Source organism: Octopus bimaculoides, chromosome 22, assembly GCF_046866305.1.
Source record: "Octopus bimaculoides isolate indiv1 chromosome 22, ASM4686630v1, whole genome shotgun sequence".
Taxonomy (NCBI): Eukaryota; Metazoa; Mollusca; class Cephalopoda; order Octopoda; family Octopodidae; genus Octopus; species Octopus bimaculoides.
The window spans coordinates 26,980,916-27,003,114 of record NC_142949.1 but is presented as its reverse complement, the minus strand read 5'-3'; the positions used below and the strand labels follow the sequence as shown (position 1 = coordinate 27,003,114).

At 38.8% G+C, this 22,199-nt stretch overlaps 1 protein-coding gene across 1 annotated transcript in view; it reads right to left on the bottom strand.

Moving 5' to 3' along the window:
* LOC106878247 (poly [ADP-ribose] polymerase tankyrase-1) overlaps positions 1-22,199 on the bottom strand; it is a 96,371-nt gene that overhangs the window by 46,260 nt on the left and 27,912 nt on the right. The window contains exon 3 of the mRNA XM_089339940.1: positions 748-843. Within this exon, the coding sequence (XP_089196066.1) occupies positions 748-843 (96 nt within the window). The remainder of the gene's footprint in view (positions 1-747; positions 844-22,199) is intronic.

Sequence of the window (22,199 nt, the reverse complement as noted above, 5' to 3'; positions counted from 1 at the left end):
CCACACAAACCCTAACCAATAAACAACTAACTGTATTCAGTTCTCTTCAAGCCAAGCTTATTGGAATACTCCAAACGAAACTAGAGAAAATTATGCCCAGTTGCATCGGCAACTGCCCATACTATGCGCAAAGGAAACACATGAAGGCCATTGTAACCATAAAAGTATGCTGTATGGCATTGTAAAATAAAAGGAAATAAATTTTCAGGATGTACCCGTCTATATTCTGTATTGTTATAATTATTGCTTATATTAGGTTGTCTCATATGAAATGTATTTTAAATGGGTTTCTTATGAGTCATCTAACACCATTAGACTCATCTAACACCATTAGACTCATCTAACTCTTTCTGAATCCTCTGCAGTTCTCAGATTGACACCGAAACACACTGAATTGTTCATATTGGAGCTTCCAGTGCAAATGCCAAGCAGTGCAGCATGTTGTTTCCAAATTTCTGGCAAAGTGAATTGCATCATGGTGCTGTTTTTCTCACAGACGGTGCCCAACTGCCCCTACCATACTGTGTAGTCAACAAAATCCAAAACAATGTGCATGCATGAAATTAAAAATATAAAATGGCAATTTACTCATCACACCCTCTCTGTGTGTATGTGTATGTGCGTTATATATATATATATATATATATATATATAGACACACACACAATATTTCCACAACCAGCCAAAACTGCCCAGAAACCACTGACATTAGTCTGTGAAGGTTTAACGAAGAACAGATTAACTCACCTGTTAAAACATTTTTAGCTGAAGCATGAGCCAGGTCAAGAGGAGTCTTGCCATCTGTGTTTCTGATAGTAGGGTCAGCACCATGTTGAAGTAATACTGGAAAGATAGAATAGAAACATATTAGATTTTACCGTTTATCAAACAGGACACAAAAAAACTCTCACAACATCATGGTGCCACGTAAAAAAGCACCCGTTTTGGTGCCACGTAAAAAAGCACCTGTATTGGTGCTATGTAAAAGGCAGCCATGCTTGTGCCATGTATAAAGCACCCAGTAAGTTCTGTAAAGCGGTTGGTATTAGGAAGGGCATCCTTCCATAGAAACAATGCCAAAACAAACAACTGGAGCCTGGTGCAGCTCTCCGGCCACAGCCAGCTCTTGTCAAACTGTCCAACTCATGCTGGCACGGCAAATGGATGTTGACGATGATGTTGATCTACCACAACATGAAGCTGTTCTAACAATTTCCCTTCAACCCTTCTCTCGTTTTGTTGCTCAAACTTTTGTTGGCACTCATTCGCTTACGACGTCGAGGGTTCCAGTTGATCCGATCAACGGAACAGCCTGCTCGTGAAATTAACGTGCAAGTGGCTGAGCACTCCACAGACACGTGTACCCTTAACGTAGTTCTCGGGGATATTCAGCGTGACACAGTGTGACAAGGCCGGCCCTTTGAATTACAGGCACAACAGAAACAGGAAGAAACAGTGAGAGAAAGTTGTGGTGAAAGAGTACAGCAGGGTTCGCCACCATCCCCTGCCGGAGCCTCGTGGAGCTTTAGGCATTTTCGCTCAATAAACACTCACAACGCCCGGTCTGGGAATCGAAACCGTGATCCTATGACCGCGAGTCCCTTGTCCTAATCACTGGGCCATTGCGCCTCCACTGTTGCTCGAACTATGCAAGAAGTTAAAAAAATTTTTGGCCTAAGACACTACATGGACCCTAAGTAAGGCATGTGTTAATTTGGAATGAAATTGGTTGTGTAGTTCTCGAGTTTTAGAGATTCACACAGACACACATTCTCATCTTTATATATCTGATATTTATGAGCACATTCCAAAATTCCTGTGTTATGGACCCTGTAAAAAGGATTTTGCTCCTGGAAAATGGAGCTCATGGAGCTGAAAAATGTGGGAGTTAAGGCCCCTATTGGGGGTGGGGGTGTTAATGTCGACCAGAGAAGTTGAATTGTTCCATGTCTGCCTTGATCCAGCAGATTTTGATCAGATATATTCTAAACATGAACACTCTCACATGTTTCTTATGAAATTAAAGGAACAGGAAATTATGCAATGAATTTCATTAGCTCACAGGTGTTTCTGCTGCAAGATGCAGTGCACACAGAGCTGAGTGCATGTGCATTACTAAAGCTTCCATGGAGCTTCAAAAATCTGTACTTGAACAACATTTTATTCTGAAGCATATGTATACAGAGTTCTAACACCAGGATATTAGTATCGCTATGCCCAGGTAATATATATATATATATATATATATATATATACATATACATACAATGTAACCTCGTGGATATCGTTGGCGATTTTTTCTTCCTCCGTTTTTCCCGTCTTTGGACTTTCCTATGTTTCCGACGAAGAGCTCCGCTCGAAACATCAACTTCTCTTTCTTTCCTTTCCCGAGTGTCCAGTAACACAATCTGTATCACGTCCTCACGTTGTTTTTTTGTCGTTTTCCTTTTTTGAACTTATACATACATACATATATATATATACAACTTAGTCTAGACTTCAATATGAACTTTATGGCTTTTTTCAAGATAGTAGGGTGAGATATGTTCCAACATAACCATCCCATCTCATACATCCTGTTTTTCAAGTTCACTGTAAAGCAAAATATACGTACATACCTGCTAGTGATCACACAATACCAGGTTTGTATAATACCAAAATAAACACTATATACACTGGAAGAGAGCAAAACTTCTAATTAGTCACACGATATCGTAGCTAAACCTCTCTCAATATACATTCTGCCTTCTTAAAAAGACGAAAGGGCATATCGAATAAAGGAAGTCCGAAAACTGTACCAGGTATTTTCTGAGCTCTGGTTTTTTTAAGTTCTATGTGACTGTAACAGGAGTGTGTGTGTGTGTCATGTCAAGCTATACTGTGTGATTGTGTGAGGTATACACGCTGGGGTGCTGAAAAGTTCCTGGCTTTAAAGGTATCGTGAAAGGCCTGGTTGGAGGCCTAAACTTCCAAGTTCTTTTACAGGGCTTAGAAAGACTGAGGGGTCACTGCAATAAGTGTGTGAATCTGAGAGGGAAACATGTTGAACAGAATCATAATTAACTGATCCTCCTCTATTTTCTTTTGCCCCCCTCGTATGCTCTGACATTTTTTTAGGTCACTGTGATAGTAAGAGGTGTTCATGTTATAGATTGTGATAGTATGCAATAGGCTCTCTCACATGTTCAAGAACTTAAAAAGCATTTAATAAACTGCATTTATCTTTTATTTGTTTCAGGCATCTGACTGCGGCCATGCTGGGGCACCGCCTTGAAGGGTTTAGTCCAGTGCTTCTCAACCATTTTATACCTATGGACCCCTTTCATTCCTATTTTACATGGGTGGACCCTCAGAGCCATTCCATATTTTTAAAATCTTGTATTTTTATAATTAAATATTCTTTTCTACTACAGACACAAGGCCTGAAATTTGTGGTGAGGAGTGGGGGGGGAGTCGATCGCATTGACCCCAGTATTTGACTGGTACTTAATTTATCAACCCCAAAAGAATGAATGACAAAGTCGACCTCAGTGGAATTTGAACTCAGAACATAAAGACAAGCGAAATACTGCTAAGCATTTTGCCCAGCATTCTAATGACTGTCCAAGCTCACCACCTTAAAATTAAATATTATTAGGTATTATATAAAACATTGTCAAAATATTTTGTGTATAGCAGAAGTATAAATCAATTTATTACTCTTTACTCTTTTACTTGTTTCAGTCATTTGAGTGTGGCCATGCTGGAGCACCACCTTTAGTCGAGCAAATCGACCCCCAGGATTTATTCTTTGTAACCCTAGTACTTATTCTATCAGTCTCTTTTGCCGACCCACTAATTTACAGGGACATAAACACACCAGCATCGGTTGCCAAGCGATGTTGGGGGGGACAAACACAGACACACAAACATACACACGTACATATATATATACATATATACGACGGGCTTCTTTCAGTTTCCGTCTACCAAATCCACTCATAGGACTTTGCTCGGCCCAAGGCTACAGTAGAAGACACTTGCCCAAGGTGCCATGCAGTGGGACTGAACCCGGAACCATGTGGTTGGTAAGCAAGCTACTTACCACACAGCCACTCCTACGCCTCATAGATAAATTTTAACAAATAAATCTTATATAAACCCCCAAGGGTCAAATGGACCCTGGTTAAGAACCCCTGGCTCAGTCAAATCAATACCTGTATTTTTTAAAGTCCGGTATTTATTCTGTTGGTCCCTTTTATCAAATCACAAAGTTACGAGGATGTAAACAAACCAACATTATACACACACACATACACACACAGCAGATTTCCACACAGTTTCTATCTAACAAATTTACTAACAAGGTATTAGTCAACCCAGAGCTATATTAGAAAACACTTGCCTAATATGCCATACAGTGGGACTGAACCCGAAACCACAGGGTTGCAAAGCAGGCATCTTAACTACAGAGCCATGCCTGTACATATACTGTTGAACTTTAAAAGCCATGTGGTTGTTAGTGATGTGTGAGAGCTTGATGCTTGCATCCCATAAGCCTCATTTCCTCCATCTCCAGATCCACCATATTCAACTAGGAAAATATTAGGGCCTCAGTTTTTATTGGGTTTTGATTGTTTGTTTTAATTTCTGGTCACTTGGTGAAGCAGGACTTGAGAAAACAGGGGTCATGTTTTTGTTTCGTTGTTTTTAGGTGTCTATGGTAGTTGTGAGTGGAGGCGCAATGGCCCAGTGGTTAGGGCAGTGGACTCACGATCATAGGATCACGGTTTCGATTCTCAGACCGGGTGTTGTGAGTGTTTATTGAGCGAAAACACCCAAAGCTCCATGAGGCTCCGGCAGGGGATGGTGGTGAACCCTGCTGTACTCTTCCACCACAACTTTCTCTCACTCTTTCTTCCTGTTTCTGTTGTGCCTGTAATTCAAAGGGCCAGCCTTGTCACACTGTGTCATGCTGAATATCCCCGAGAACTACGTTAAGGGTACACGTGTCTGTGGAGTGCTCAGCCACTTGCACGTTAATTTAACGAGCAGGCTGTTCCGTTGATCGGATCAACTGGAACCCTCAACATCATAAGCAACGGAGTGCCAACACACACCACTCACTTGGCTCTCCCACATTTGATTCCATGGAACACTCAGGAGGGGAGAATGAGAACACCCAGAAAGGGAGTGAAAAATTGGGAGGGAAGGGGATGTAGAGAGGGGGGAAAAGAGGACGAGAAAGAGTGAGAGAGAGAGCAGCACCAGTACTTGGTTGGTACTCACTTTCAACTAAACAACCAGGAGCAACTACTCAGAGACAAATGCTATCTGGTCCGGAAATCAAACCAAACAGCACTAAGGCCTCAACCTTCACATTCCACTGAGCTATAATTAAATACCAACTGCCTATTAGAAAAAAAAAACAACTCATATCTCACTCACTCACTCTCTCTCTCTCTCTCTCTCTCTCCAGTTGTCACATCCTGGATATTCCACTGTGTTGAGGTGGGAATCGAGATAGTGTCCTATGTCTGCTAGAAATTATAGAGGTACCTTAAACAGTTAGCGAAACTATGGCACATGTTTCCAAGCCATATTCCATCACAAGTGACAGCTGGTTGTACTTGAATTACTGCCAGGATATCACAAAAACTACTAAAACATAGGAGAAACTTCAATTGCTGCTATGGTATCTCAATAATTAAACACGGGATGCTTAAACTGTCATATTTCCATTAGTAAACTAATTACTAAATATAATCTGATTATATATATATATATATATATATATATATATATATATATATATATGTATATGTATATATGTATATATATATATATATAATCAGCCAGTAGCTGAGTTTGGGTTCATTTCATCTATAGCCCTTATTACATCGTCTTCCTTTATATCGATGTAATCGATCATCACTGCCTCTGTTTATATATCTGTAGTGGTAAAAAAGTCAGTTGGATTGCTGACTTCCAAGTGTCCTAGGGGTGGAGTGAAAATACTTTTGAATTGCTCATTTACTATTTCACTTATCCTCCTTGGGTTTCCTATGAGTGAACCATCTTTTTCAAGGAGTGGCCCTATTCTGCAGTGCACTCAAGCTGTTTCTTTGGCAAACTTGTAGAAGGCTCTGGGGTTAGATTTTATATTGTCTATAGCCCAGGCTTCTTTATCTGCCCTTTCTTTTTGATGGGAGAGTTGCAGATTTTTTCAATCTCCAGCAATTGTATTTTCAGGCAGGACTTTTCACTGCTTTCAATTTGTTTGTTTAGGCGGTTTGAAATTTTTGTATGCTGTCCCATAAGAATTTTCCTCTCCCTGGGGATTTTGTTCTTGTGTACAGTGGCCTTTCTCTCCAGGACACATTTGTAGCATATGGCTTGCATTACAGACATGAATTGTTGAAGTTTCATGTCGATGTCCAGTGAGGAGAGACACTTAGGCCAGTTTTGTTTGAAGATCTCTTTCTCAATTTGTTTCCAGTTTGTGTTATGGAAGTTCAAGCTGGAAAGATTTTGAGAATATCTTGTAGGCTATATGTCCATGGTTTCCTTTGGTCTGTACATGGTCAGCTCTACCACGTTGTGATCCGAGAGTAGCGTTGGTGTCACTTTCACATTATGGATGAGATCCATATTATTTGTGAAGCAGAGATCCAGTATGTTACCTGCTCTGGTTGGTTGGCATACTATTTGTTCCATGTACAAAGTGTTGATGAGATTCAGGAGGGACTTCACCTGTCCTTGCTCACATTGTGCCATTCCTGGGGGAGAAAGGCCCTCAGGTCATCAGACATTGGGCAGATTGAAGTATCCCATAAGAAGTACACTAGAACTTCTATTTTTGTAAGGCAGTCTTCAAACTTCTCTGCGTGATTCAGAGCATCTGGAGGGCAACATGTAGTACATATAACTACATTGAGTTGTTTTATATGTACAATTATTGTATCACATACTGAATTTGAATATGACAAAAGGACCCGGGGTGTGAGGTCTTAGCAGATGTACATAGCAACTCCACCATGACTCCTTTCTTTTCTGTCAGTCCGTAATACAACATACTGCGGTATGTGTATTTCTGCATTTGCTATATCTGGTTTCAAGTGTGTTTCCATAAGTGCTATGCATAAGGCTTGATTGCATGCAACAAGGTCTCTCAGGACGGGAACTTTTATCCTGTTACTAAGTGTTAACAGTCCTCTGATGTTCAGTAAGAGCACTAATGTGATGTCTGTTTTGTTGCCAGTGGTGTGCACCTTGGGTCTATTTGCTGAGGTGGTCTTGTGTATTGGGGATAGTCCTGTCTGTGAGATCGATGTAGCCAGGTCAGTTGCTGTACAATCTTTTGTGCCATGCACAAAAAAGGTTGTTGTTCAGCAGCTGCCCTTTCAACATGTTGATAAGACTGGTTTGTAGCACGCACTGCATCTGTTTTGGGGCAGGGGGTGCATAGTCCTTTCCTTTTGGCAGGTGGTTTCCACCCTGTTTCATGTTTGTGTGGTGGGGTCTTTGCTGTGCAAAACGGTAGCTTGCACTTCCCTCACCATGCCAGCAGACACCTTTCAAGTAGAATTTGCACATTCGTGTGTGCTGTCTCTTTTTATCCTTTTTTTGTTATATGGGCAATCAGGTTTACTTCTTTCTTTGGTTGTTTCGTCTTTTGTTTTTGATCCTTTTAGTTGTTCTTTCTTGGCTTTTTCACCTCCACGGTTTTTCACTTTGATGGTGGTAGGGGCACTTGCACTCGGGTCTCTTGCTTAAATCTTCTTTGTTTTCTTGTATGTCTACCAAATGGGGGTAACATCTTTCATCTACATCCGTGCCTCCATCCTTGTCATCTTTGTTGTGTTCAAGAGGGCCGATGTGGAATCGTATGAGAGTGCAGGAGCGAATGTGTATATATGTGTGTGTATATATGTGTGTATATATATGTGTGTATGTGTATATATATGTGTGTGTGTGTGTGTGTATTTATATGTGTGTATGTATATATATATATATGTATACATGTATATATATATGTACATGTATATATATGTATACATGTATATATATGTATATGTATACATGTATGTGTATATATATATATATGTATACATATATATGTATATATATATACATGTATGTGTGTATATGTATATATATATATATATATATATATATACATGTATGTGTGTATATATATACATGTATGTGTGTATATATATATATATATATACAAATGTATATATATATATATATATATACATGTATATATATATATACAAATGTATATATATATATATATATATACATGTATATATATATATATATATATACATGTATATATATATATATATATATACATGTATATATATATATATATATATATATATATACATGTATGTATATATATATATATACATGTATGTATATATATATATACATGTATATATATATATATATATATACATGTATATATATATATACATGTATGTATATATATATATACATGTATGTATATATATATATACATGTATGTATATATATATATATACATGTATGTATATATATATATATACATGTATGTATATATATATATACATGTATGTATATATATATATACATGTATGTATATATATATATACATGTATGTATATATATATATATACATGTATGTATATATATATATATACATGTATGTATATATATATATATACATGTATGTATATATATATATATATATATATATATATATATATATACATGTATGTATATATATATATACATGTATGTATATATATATATACATGTATGTATATATATATATATACATGTATGTATATATATATATATATATATATATATATATATATATATATATATATATATATATATATATATATATATACATATATATATATATATACATATGTATAACAATGCAATATAGAACAAAAAATGGACTGTATACCTGTTGTAACTTGGTTATTCATAGTCCGATGATATTTTGGAATTAGAATTCCTTCTTCAGATCTTATTTGCTGAAGTCTCTGCTATAAACTGTTATATAACAGTTTATAGCAGAGACTCCAGCTAAGAAGATCTGAAGAAGGAATTCTAATTCCAAAATATCATCGGACTACAGTTTACCAAGTTACAACAGGTATACAGTCCATTTTTTGTTCTATATTGCATTGTTATACCTTCCTAAACTTTTTATTCTTTACAAACAATACACAATGCTTCAAGCGAACTACAATACTCTCCTATACATATGTATATATATATATATACACATATGTATGTCACTTCACTCTGTCCCTTTCATTTTTTTTTTCTCACCCCTCCTTAATTCTTCCATCCCTCTGCCTCTACCTCTCTTTTCTCCCCACATGACCAGTTTTCGGCCAAGTCTGACCGTTCTTTCTTGGTTCAACTACCATCTGTGCAACATCTATATTCCTCCCTGTGCCTGTCAAATCTTATTTCCCTGCCGTTTTCTGGGAACGCACAAGAACCCTTTTCAGAGTTATTTACTTAGAATTGTTATAATCTCATATCTGATTGGCCGGTTATTACATAACATGCCCCACAATTTAGTATACATACCTTATTAGTATTTCCTCCTATGTTCTATATACTCTGGGAATGCATTAAAGTCCTTTTCGGGGCTACTTTATTTGAATTCTTACTATGGCGCTAGTGTTGAATTCTTACAGGAGCGCTAGTGTTGGTATATTCGTGAATAAGTCACTAACCGAAATAAGTGGATCTATTGTTTAGGAAAATACTATTTACTTGTTTAAGGGTTGTACTGGATAAATTGCGAACATAACTCTAACAGTTCAAATACTAAGAAATAAGCATACTCAATTTGATCTTTACCAAATAATTTAGGAAAATGAATGGGTTATTTCCCTTGGCTATATATATATAAGGATCCCTTATAACCTGGATTTTATCTACTCCGTTCCCTAATCTTGGATTTCTATTTACATAGACAGCAACCTCAGTGGAGGTGCAATCGCCCATTGATTAGGGCAGCGGACTCGTGGTCATAGGATAGCGGTTTCGATTCCCAGACCAGGCGTTGTGAGTGTTTATAGAGCGAAAACACCTAAAAAAAACTCCACAAGGCTCCGGCAGGGGATGGTGGCGAACCCTGCTGTACTCTTCCACCACAACTTTCTCTCACTCACACTTCCTGTTTCTGTTGTGCCTGTATTTCTAAAGGGTCAGCCTTGTCACACAGTGTCACGCTGAATATCCCCGAGAACTACATTAAGGGTACACGTGTCTGTGGAGTGCTCAGCCACTTGCACGTTAATTTCACGAGCAGGTTGTTCCGTTGATCGGATCAACTGGCACCCTCGATGTCGTAACCAACGGAGTGCCAACAACAGACAGCAACCTCTGCTGCTAATCATAAGCTATAAAACAATTTTTTCAACTTATCAAACTTCGATACAGGGAAAATTTACAATGTTCTGCATCAATAAACCACTATTGTTCCTGAGAGATTTTTTTTTAATACCTTTTACGGACTGCACAAAGCTTACTACCTACCTACACCTTGATCCTTGGATCTTACCTTTACAAACACACACACACACGTGTGTGTGTGTGTGTGTGTGTGTGTTGTATACATGCATTCATACAAGCTTCCACACAGTTTCCATCTACTAAATCCAATCACAAGGCTTTGGTCAGCCCAGAGCCATAGTAGAGGACACTTACCCAAAGTGCCCTGTAGTGGGGCTGAACCCAAAACCATATGGTTAGGAAGAAAACTTCTTACCACTCAGCCACACCCATGAACACATGGGTGGATCATGCAAAGACAACACCATTTTATTCATTTAGCCAATGTTTTTTGGGGTTTTTTTTTGCCAACTCTTCAAAACACCAAGTCGTCTTCAGTCAATTCTCTTCACACCAAATTATGTCACACATGTTAACAGTCAATTTTCTTAATGCGGCCAGTCATTCACAAAGTTACTACAACAAACGCTAATTCGGAAATGTCAAATCTTGTTAAAAACCTTAACGCCTTAATTAGCAAGGGAAATTACACACACACACAGTATGCATATGTGTGTACACACACACATTTTATATATATATATATATATATATATACATACATACATATATATATATACATACATATATATATACATACATACATATATACATACATACATATATATATATACATACAGACACACACTCATCTATAATATATGTGTATATACATACACACACACACACCTATAATATATACATATGTGTATACATGCACACACATAACTACAATGAAATAGAACATTGCAGATAGTTTCAAGGCAAGAAATGCTTAAATGTCACTAAAACCCACTAAGAGAGTTCACAGAAGTTCTAATCGGCACGAGGGAACCTCTGCCTACATCTGTCGTTCACACTGCTAGAAATAGCTACCGAATCTTCCTCCCAATACAGCCATACCCATTTAAATACAGGATACACTGGTTAAAAAAAAAAAAAAACACACACACACACAGTATGGGTCAAAGTTGGAATACCTTTGATGAGGACAGACCTGGGGTTAAAAAACAACAGCAACAACAATCCAATGAAACATGACAAAAGTGAACCTATTTTCTAGGACAAAACTACACAGCTTATATCTTACTGTCTTATGGCTGCTTGCTCTAATACAAAACTATTTCAGTTTTTTTTTAGAGGAGGGTTATTTTTTTGTTTGTTTGTTTTTTATACTGATACTACTATAACTAATATTGCTGCTGCTATGAACTGTTGTAGTAATGGTGGTGGTGGTGGTGGTGGTGGTAGTAGTAGTGATACTAAAACAAACTACTATTGTAGTAGTATTAACCGACAGTGGTGATGATATGACTGCTGCTGCAGCTAGAAGCAGTGACAGTGGTAGTGGTGGTGGTGGTGGTGGTGGTGTTGGCAAGGGTGGTTGCAGTGCTGGTGGCAGTAGTGTCAGCAGTGGGAGTGGTGGTGGTGCTAGCAGTGATAATAATGGTGTTAATGTTGCGGCTTCTTTCACTAACTAGTACTGGGGGTTTTTTGTAGCCATGACATATGCCAGGGCCTCAAGAGGAAAAAGCAATACCGATGTCCTTACACAGGGTCTCAGAAGATAGGGGCAGTGTGAGGTCAAGTGTACTACACCTGTGGTGACAGCTGATATAGATGTGCTCAGTGCTCAGTTCGCAGAATCATTAACACTTTGGACAAAATGCTAAGAGGCTTTCCTTGCAGCTCTTTACCCCACCAAAGTCAACCTTTCCCTTTCATCTCTTCAGGGCTGATAAAATAAAGTATAAGTGGGGGAGGAGTGTGATCGACTTGCTCCCCCCACCCTTCTCAAAATTCCTGGCCTTGAACCCTGCAATGGACCGGTGTCCCATTTGGAAAAGTATGTTGTGACTTCAGTTACTTATATGCCATAGAAGCTAAGTAACCATCCCCATGAGTCAAAGTTGAGGACAATAATAAAAATATGTCTAGCTTAGACTTCCAGCAAATGAACAGGCAACTCAGGAAATACATGGGTGGGGAAGGCATTCCAGAAGATGGACACACTGGGTAGGAAAGATTGGGTAAATAAGTTCAGTGGGACGGAGGGGATTCTAAGGGGGGGGGGCAACACATTGGGTGGTGAGATGAGGAGCAAAAAATATTGGATAAACTACGAAACTCAGCTTGCGAAGACTTGTTGGGGCAAGCGAAAGCGAAATCGTCATGGCACCTGTGCCCAGCGTCGCCTTTCTGGCACTTGTGCCCATGGCATGTGTAAGGATTTTTGAGCGAGATCGTTGCCAGGGCCCCTAGACTGGCTCTTGTGCTGGTGGCACATAAAATACACCATTCTGAGTGTAGCCGTTGCCAGTACTACCTGACTGGCCTTTGTGCCGGTGGCACGTAAAAGCACCCACTACACTCTTGGAGTGGTTGGCATTAGGAAGGGCATCCAGCTGTAGAAACTCTGCCAAATCAGATTGGAGCCTGGTGTAGCCATCTGGTTTCACCAGTCCTCAGTCAAATCGTCCAACCCATGCTAGCATGGAAAGCGGACGTTAAACAACGACGATGATGATGCCCAACTCTCCGTTTTCTTACATTATTAATTTTATACCTATTATAATAATCCATAACACATTATGGAAATTTTCTTCTAATGTGATGGAGATTAAACTAGTGAAATTTTGGATTTATTAATTTCTAATGAGGATATTACACACACACACAATCACATTTTCATTTTTATGCCCACTTTTCCATGCTGATCATTGACTGAACAGATCTTTTTTTCATGCATAAGGAAGTATTCGAGTATTTAGTTGCTGAGAAAAAATAGTTCAGGTATTTTGGTACACAATGCAAACAAGTTTCAGTCTGAGGATTATCACAAAGCAAAGCTTGGTTTCAGGTTCAATTCCACTGTGTGACACCTTGGGCAAGTGTTTTCTACTATAGCCCAAGGCCAACTATAGCCTAGCCAGCCGATATGATACACAGAAACTGGAATAAGCCCATCATATATGTGTGCACATGTATCATGAGAGAGAGAGAGACGAAGAGAGAGAGAGAGAGGAAGAGAGAGAGGAAGAGAGAGAGAGAGGAAGAGAGAGAGAGAGAGAGAGAGAGAGGAAGAGAGAGAGGAAGAGAGAGAGAGAGGAAGAGAGAGAGAGAGAGGAAGAGAGAGAGAGAGAGGAAGAGAGAGAGAGAGGAAGAGAGAGAGAGAGAGAGAGAGGAAGAGAGAGAGAGAGAGGAAGAGAGAGAGAGAGGAAGAGAGAGAGAGAGAGAGGAAGAGAGAGAGAGGAAGAGAGAGAGAGAGGAAGAGAGAGAGAGGAAGAGAGAGAGAGGAAGAGAGAGAGGAAGAGAGAGAGGAAGAGAGAGAGGAAAAGGGGGAGGGGGAAGAGAGGGGGAGAGGGGGGAGAGAGGATACGTTTGTCTTGACATCACATGATTGGAAACGATCGTCATTGTCATATAAGCAAGTGGAAATGAACAGTCTTCCACAGAAGACTGTTTTCAGACTTCTGTGAAAAATGTGTCTGGCAGTCATGGCAAAATATTACCTTACTTGGAAACAGGTAGGGGTTGGTGACAGGAAGGGCGTCCAACAGTAGAAAATCTGCTCCAACAAACGCTGCCTGACTTATGCAAGCATGGAAAAGAAGACATTAATTGATGATGATGATGATGGTGGTGATGTTTAGCCAAGCATAGTTGTGATCAAAGGTGTTCCAGTCAGTGAGCAGATATGAACAAGAATAAGTGATCAAATTACATTTAAATACCATCAACAACAGCTGAAGTAATTAAACATTCTTTTAAGTCACTCATAAACTGACAAGACAGGAGTAACACTCAATGAACGATATAGTCTTAAAATAATGATGTTAAGATGTCATTATATATTTAAATAGCTGAAATAAAAAAAGAAAAAAAACACTCTCCCCTTCTACCCATCACTCTCCCTAAATAAGTCAAAACTGACTAACCTGTGAGTTCAGCCACCTACTCTGAAGATACAAAATAGAAAGTTGAAGACAGAGGGAGAGAATGGGGTCGTCTACTGAGAGCCAATTACATTCATCAAGCAACTAACCAATGATCACCCAACCTGCTGAAAATAGCAGTTAAAATTCTCACAAATAACAATAACATTTCAACTAAAGACTTCATCAAACAATGTACTCCCTAATATATAAACGATGGAAATCCCTTTCATCATAGTCTTGTTTGACTTCAACTGAAGTAATAAAGTTTACTTTAAGTGAATGAGGGAAGCCCACTGCATGGAAACTTGATTTACGAGGTGTAGAAGCCAAATATTTTCTCAAAACACCCCCACACTCATAAATTAGGAAAAGACACATTGGAAAATTAATGAATGAATGCATGTATGCATCTGTGTATGAATGTGTGTGTGTGTGTGTACATAAATACACACACACACACACACACACAATAAAATGACATGCTTCAGTAGCATGAAGAGAAACTTCTAAAATGACTAAGGTCCAGTTCTCAACCAGCAGCCTTAGTCTGTCTGTCTGTCTCTCTCTCTCTCACACACACACACAGAGTGAGTAATCACTTTTTCAGCACTCAGTGATAAGTTAATGCTGAGTATACATCCTTATATAAAATATACATGCCCCAGCACGGCCACAACCTCAAGGCTGACACATAAAAGAATATATAATTTTGGGAGTTGAAATTAATAATACTACAAGAAGATTACAAAATGGCTATAATCCTTTTTTTTTTCTTTTTGTTTCAGTCACTTGACTGTGGCCATGCTGGAGCACTGCCTTTAGTCAAGCAAATCAACCCCAGGATATATTCTTTGTAAGCCTAGTACTTATTCTATCAGTATCTTTTGCCAAACCGCTTAGTTACGGGGACATAAACACACCAACATCAGTTGTCAAGCAATGGTGGGGTGAAACACACACACACACACACACACACACACACACACACACACAAGAGGCTTCTTTCAGTTTCCATCTACCAAATCTACTCACAAGGCTTTGGTCGGCCCAAGGCTATAACAGAAGACATGTACCCAAGCTTCCACCCAGTGAGGCTGAACTCAGAACCATGTGGTTTGAAAGTAAACCTTTTACCACACAGCCAGGCCAGCACCTATATGAAAATCATATGTATGGAAATAATAAATCAGTATTTACTTGTCAAACCTCCAAATTCTATTCTTTCATATTCGCAGGAGTGGCTGTGTGGTAAGTACCTTGCTTACCAACCACATGGTTCCGGGTTCATTCCCACTGCATGGCACCTTGGGCAAGTGTCTTCTACTATAGCCTCGGGCCGACCAAAGCCTTGTTAGTGGATTTGGTAGACGGAAACTGAAAGAAGCCCGTCGTATATATGTATATATATATATATATATATGTATGTATGTGTATATGTTTGTATATCTCTGTTTGTCCCCCCACCATCGCTTGACAACCGATGCCTGTGTGTTTATGTCCCCGTAACTTAGCAGTTCGGCAAAAGAGACCGATAGAATAAGTACTAGGCATCCAAGTCCTGGGGTCGATTTGCTCAACTAAAGGCGGTGCTCCAGCATGGCCGCAGACAAATGACTGAAACAAGTAAAAGAGAGTAAAAAGAGAGTAATATACACACACACACACACACATATATAGACACGCATACATATAGGTACACAAACACACCCATATATATATATATACACATATATGCACACTATATTTATACACACACACACACACCACATATACAAAGTATTTCTACGGTAATGACTCACAGAAAAACACTCAGTGAACAGCATTTCTGCTTGTTTATATAATGGCATAAATATGTGGAGGAAAAAAAAAAAAATCCTATTTTATTCAATACATTAAATAAGATGAGAAACAGTTACCTACAAATATTTTTCCTGAATTCTTCAAATTCTAACAGGTTGAAAGACCAGGTAGACACCCCCACCCCCTTATTGTTTAGCACACCTATGATCAAAACAAGCCAGTTGTGACCACCCTGTATTTGTAGACTAAATTAATATTAGTTACATTAAACCGGAAGACAAATGCATCCCCTTGCTTTTACAGGTTGGTAATGTGTAACTGAAGGATAATTTAGGCTTCCGTTTCTAGCAAGTCAAGCAACCATACAGAGGCTCCCTGTTTGTATATTTAGTGATCTTTGATTGTAGCAATTAAATTTTCATATCATTCTTTTCAATTATCACTTTTCAAAAGGTAACACCACTCTCTTGAGATAATTTTTGAAATTATCTTGAGGAAAACAGAAATGTCAACACCAATCCCAAAAATCATCAATTTTTAATATATATATATATATATATATATATATATATACACACACACACACACACACACAAAGGCATTCTATCAGATACTCTAATGTATATATCTGTATACACAGTGCAATGGAAGTGTCAGTCTACATGGATGCTTAGCAAAAAAAACTGGAATCAAAGCTAGATGGAACTTACACCCAAATGCTAAGAGCAGCGTTAACCCTTTCATTACCAACCCGGCCAAAATCGGCTTTGGCTCCATAGTACAAATGTCTTGATTTCATAAGTTTTGCATTAAAATATACCACTAAGCCTTAGTCGCAATTAATGTTCCTAACACTAGCTTCATGATAACTAAGTTATTTTACTAAATTCTTTGTTATATTTAAAATAATTGAAAGAAACACAGAGCATCTCAACAGAAATACAGTAACGAAAGGGTTAAACAGATCTTAGAGAACACATCCCACCAAGAAATAACTGTTTGGAGATTTCCTGCCTGTTTCCATCATTGTAAGGAAAAGACTGCTATGGATGTCAAAGCATGGCCATACTTGAGCAGGTCATCCAAACACAATGTATGTAGATCAACTCATCAGAGACACTGGGAGCGTCCCCGAAGACCTCCCTCAACTAATGCAGGACCAAGATTGATGTTATGTGCAGGTTAAAAATACCGGAGCAAGCTTGACCAGATGGCCATGATGATGTATATATTTCATCATCATTGTTTTTAATGTCCATTTTTCCATGCTCACACAAGTCAAATGGAATTTACTGAGGCAGTTTTTCTACAGTTGGATGCCTTTCTTGTCACCAACCTTCACCTGTTTCCGAGAAAGGTAATATTTCTCCACAGCCAGACAAGTTTTCCACAGAAGACTGGGAACAAACAACTACGCTTGTACAATGGTGATACCTGGTAACAACCATCACACGCTGTCAAGACAAGGATAAACACAAAGGGCTTCTTCCGGTTTCCATCTACCAAATCCATTCACTCCATCTATTGACAAGGCTTTGGTCAGCCTGGGGCTATATAAGACAATTTTCTAAGGTACTATACAGTGGAACTGAACTTATTTAATCGACCCGAAAGGATGAAAGGCAAAGTTGACCTTGGTGAAATTTGAACTCAGAACGCAGTGGCAGACGAAATACCACTAAGGATTTCGCCTGGCGTGCTAATGTTTCTGCCATAGTTGGGAAGCAGGTTTTGTAACCACAAAGCCATGCTTGTGCCCATGTTTCTCATATACACTGTCCAATGTGTCCTCCGTTTCTTAAGACAGTAACATGAATCGGTTTCTATTTATTAATTGTTGCTGCTTGTTTCAAATATGTAACAATCTGCTTTTAAACTATACTCAGTTAAATATGCATCCCAAAACTGCAGAGCAGATCAGATAAGTCAAATAAAAGACTTCCATCTTTCATTTGACTTGTTTTGGTCAGTTACACTAAGGGCCTCCCCAACTTCCAAATTACACAGAAAGAATAAATTTTAAAATTCTATTTTTGAATTCTATTTCTATTTTATTGATTATTACAGTCTGCAGGATATTTCTGCATTATCTATGAATTATATATGTAATATATAATACACACACACATATATAAAATTATAAAACTATGAATTGTGAAGATAAAACATAATAAAGTGTATGATTCCCCCAGTCCATGATGCAAAAAAACTGTTAGGGGACAGCTGATTTGCACTGTATCCAGGAACTGACTACAATTTTCAACATTGCATCTTTTTCTCCCAAGGACAATACAGTGCGATTTGAGGGAAATTTGGCTGCTATTTTTACCAGATCAAATTAGCAAACCACATACAGGCTTCCTCGCTTAGACTAGTGTACATGTGTGTGTGTGTGTGTGTGTGTGTGTGTGTGTGTGTGTGTGTGTGTGTATGTGTGTGGCAATAAGAAAAGGGCATTAAAGAGAGAGAGAGACACTTATGTCTGAGAGGTTAGCTAGCTAAGTCATCACTCATCTTCACAGAACACATGGAAACATCATCAGCAGTCATAGTGTCACATCCAAGACTACTTTCACACACACACACACACACACACACATACCCTACTTCTGAATCCCCCCTCCTTAATCCCACCATCACCACCACCATCACTATTACAAGTTATTGAATCATGTCTAAAAATAGACTATAAACTTTTTCTACCTTAAGCAGTTTGAAAGTCCCTTCCAACCACATCTGTTATTGTTTGGGGCGGGGAGAAGGGAGGAGAGGGATGCAGAGAGGTGAGGGGGGGGCCTTTTTCTTGTAATCCTTTCACATACCCCTTTTAGTTTTCTTTAAAAACAAATGCCAATACCATCCACCACATAACAGACTCAGCTCCCCAATCCCTCGATATACTTCTAGTTGAATCTGGATCCTGGGAGCCTCTAAAACACAGGTTCTCAACGGAATCGAGGTCCATGTAAGATTTTCTTGTTGAAATCTATCTGCAATAAACTGGTTATACTTCTACAATACACAATAGCTTGCATGGTAAGAAGATCGCTCTCCAACCACGTGGTTCCGGGTTCGGTTCCACTGCGTGGTACCTTGAGTAAATATCTTTTACTGTAGCCTCAGGCCGACAAAAGCCACGTGAGTGGATTTGGTAGACAGACGTGAGGTTAGGAAGCAAACTTCCTACAAAACAACCACTATGAAAACCACTACACTGGAAGCAGGCTGAGTGATGACAATCTATGTGGGGCTCTAAACACCACAGTAGCAGTTCTACATCTATTTGTACACACACACATATATACACACACACACACACATACACACACACACATATACACACACACACACACATACACACACACACACACACACACACACAGACACACACACATATACATACACACACATATATATATATGCACATATATATATATAAGGCGGTGAGCTTGCAGAAACGTTAGCACGCCGGGCGAAATGCTTAGCGGTATTTCGTCTGCCGCTACGTTCTGAGTTCAAATTCCGCCAAGGTCGACTTTGCCTTTCATCCTTTCGGGGTCGATTAAATAAGTACCAGTTACGAACTGGGGATCGATATAATCGACTTAATCTGTTTGTCTGTCCTTGTTTGTCCCCTCTGTGTGTAGCCCCTTGTGGGTAGTAAAGAAATAACACATAACAGCCTTCTTTCAGTTTTTTCCTACCATATCCTCTAACAAGGTTTTAAGGCTATGGTTGAAGACACTTGCCTAAGGTGCCATGCAGTGGGACTGAACCCAGAACCATGTGGTTGGAAAAAAAATATCAAACATCTTTCTCTTCTATCACTAACATTGCTTGCATTTTTCCATCACCCTTTCGCTCAGGTTCTCTTCCCACATAGCTGTGTGTAAAGATAACACAGGGAAGAGAGAACCGCTGAGATATGTACACACACAATTTAGACATACAAGGGGTGTTCCAAAAGTTTTGAAACCAGCTATGATGCCAAAAGAATGGTATTCTTCTGTCGTTTCCTTAACCATGTTGGGCTCAAAACTTTTGGCACACCCTTGTATATATATTTTTGTTGGCACTCCGTCGCTTACGACGACGAGGGTTCCAGTTGATCTGATCATCGGAACAGCCTGCTCGTGAAATTAACGTGCAAGTGGCTGAGCACTCCACAGACACGTGTACCCTTAACGTAGTTCTCGGGGATATTCAGCGTGACACAGTGTGACAAGGCTGACCCTTTGAATTACAGGCACGACAGAAACAGGAAGAAAGAGTGAGAGAAAGTCGTGGTGAAAGAGTACAACAGGGTTCACCACCATTCCCTGCCGGAGCCTCGTGGAGCTTTAGATGTTTTCGCTCAATAAACACTCACAATGCCCGGTCTGGGAATCGAAACAGCGATCCTATGACCACGAGTCCACTGCCCTAACCACTGGGCCATTGCGCCTCCACTGTATATATAGGGCTTTCCTATAAGTAGGTTATCCCCCTTGGCTAGGCGGCGCTCCATGTAGATAATTAAACTTCCGGAGACTACCCACGCCATAGTTATTGATGATTCAGCTATCGAAGTACTTACTGTGTCTGAGTTAAAGAAATATTTAAGATTATATGGACAGTGTTACTGGAAGAAAGGCGGACTTGACTGAAAGGTTGAAAGGAATAAAAATTCTGTCGATGAAGAATGTCAACAAAGTAAATTCATCGGACGATAAGTCTGAAGTATCGGACGATAAGTCTGAAGTATCGGACGATACTTCAGACAGGAATAAGCAGAAGCTTATATCTCCTCTCGGTGAAGTATTGCCTGATCTAAAGATCTGAGTGAAAGCTGCTCTCACTGTATTGTCCGGTGTCTGGTAATCCCTTCGATACCGACATCAAACCCAAAAAAAGAATCCTGACCACAGAGTGTGGGTAATTATGTCAAAGGTCACTGGCAATGTGCATTCAGCTGATTGCAACTGTTAAAGCAAGTCACTGAGCATGCGTACATGTCATACGGGAGAGTTCCAATCAGGGGTGGATAACAACCTTATAGGAACCCCCTATATATAAGTCAAACTCAATCCATTTTATTAATGACCTGTAGGGATACTATTACATTATGCAACTGTAATATAGTACAAAGTATATTAAATGCAATCATAAGTCAATACTGTGTTCTACTGTGTTAGCAGTGCCATTACATCACTTGCTAAGGTTATAGGTTATCTCGATAGATTTTCTATAGAAATTATAGCCAGCACTGATTTTATATTTTGTATTTGAGACACCTAATGGTTGAAGATGAAAAATGATTAATGACTTGTTAAAGTTATCTCCGTAGAGATAACATAAACAAGTGATCAACCCATTCTGGCCAATCTAATCTCAATAATTAACAATTAATTAGGAAGTTATTCAGAGTTGTGGCATTGGTCCTCACATGATAAATGTGTAACAGAATTAATGCAGCTGAAAAAAAAACAAAAAAAACCCACATCAAACAAACACCTGTGATATACAACACTTAAGAGTTTATGTGTAACTTGATTAACCAAGCTAATGCTTGAGTTCAGCCCAGTTTGGTTAACATCACTGAAAATTAGGTTAAATAATCAAGTTTATATGCATTAGAATGCTATACGCCATATCCCAGCCCAAATATCATTTATATGCAAATGTATTTATATGCACCAGGTCTACAGACTAAAGGTGCTGTAGAGGATAGGGGCATCAGAATGTTGTACGATACATTAACCCAGTCATATCCAGCCCAAATATTGTTTATATGCAAATATATTTATATGCTTCAGTTCTACAGACTAAAGGTGTTAAAGAAAACAGGGGTATTAGAATGCTGTATAACATATTAACCCAGCAATATCTAGTCCAGATATTTACATGCAAACATATCTATATGCA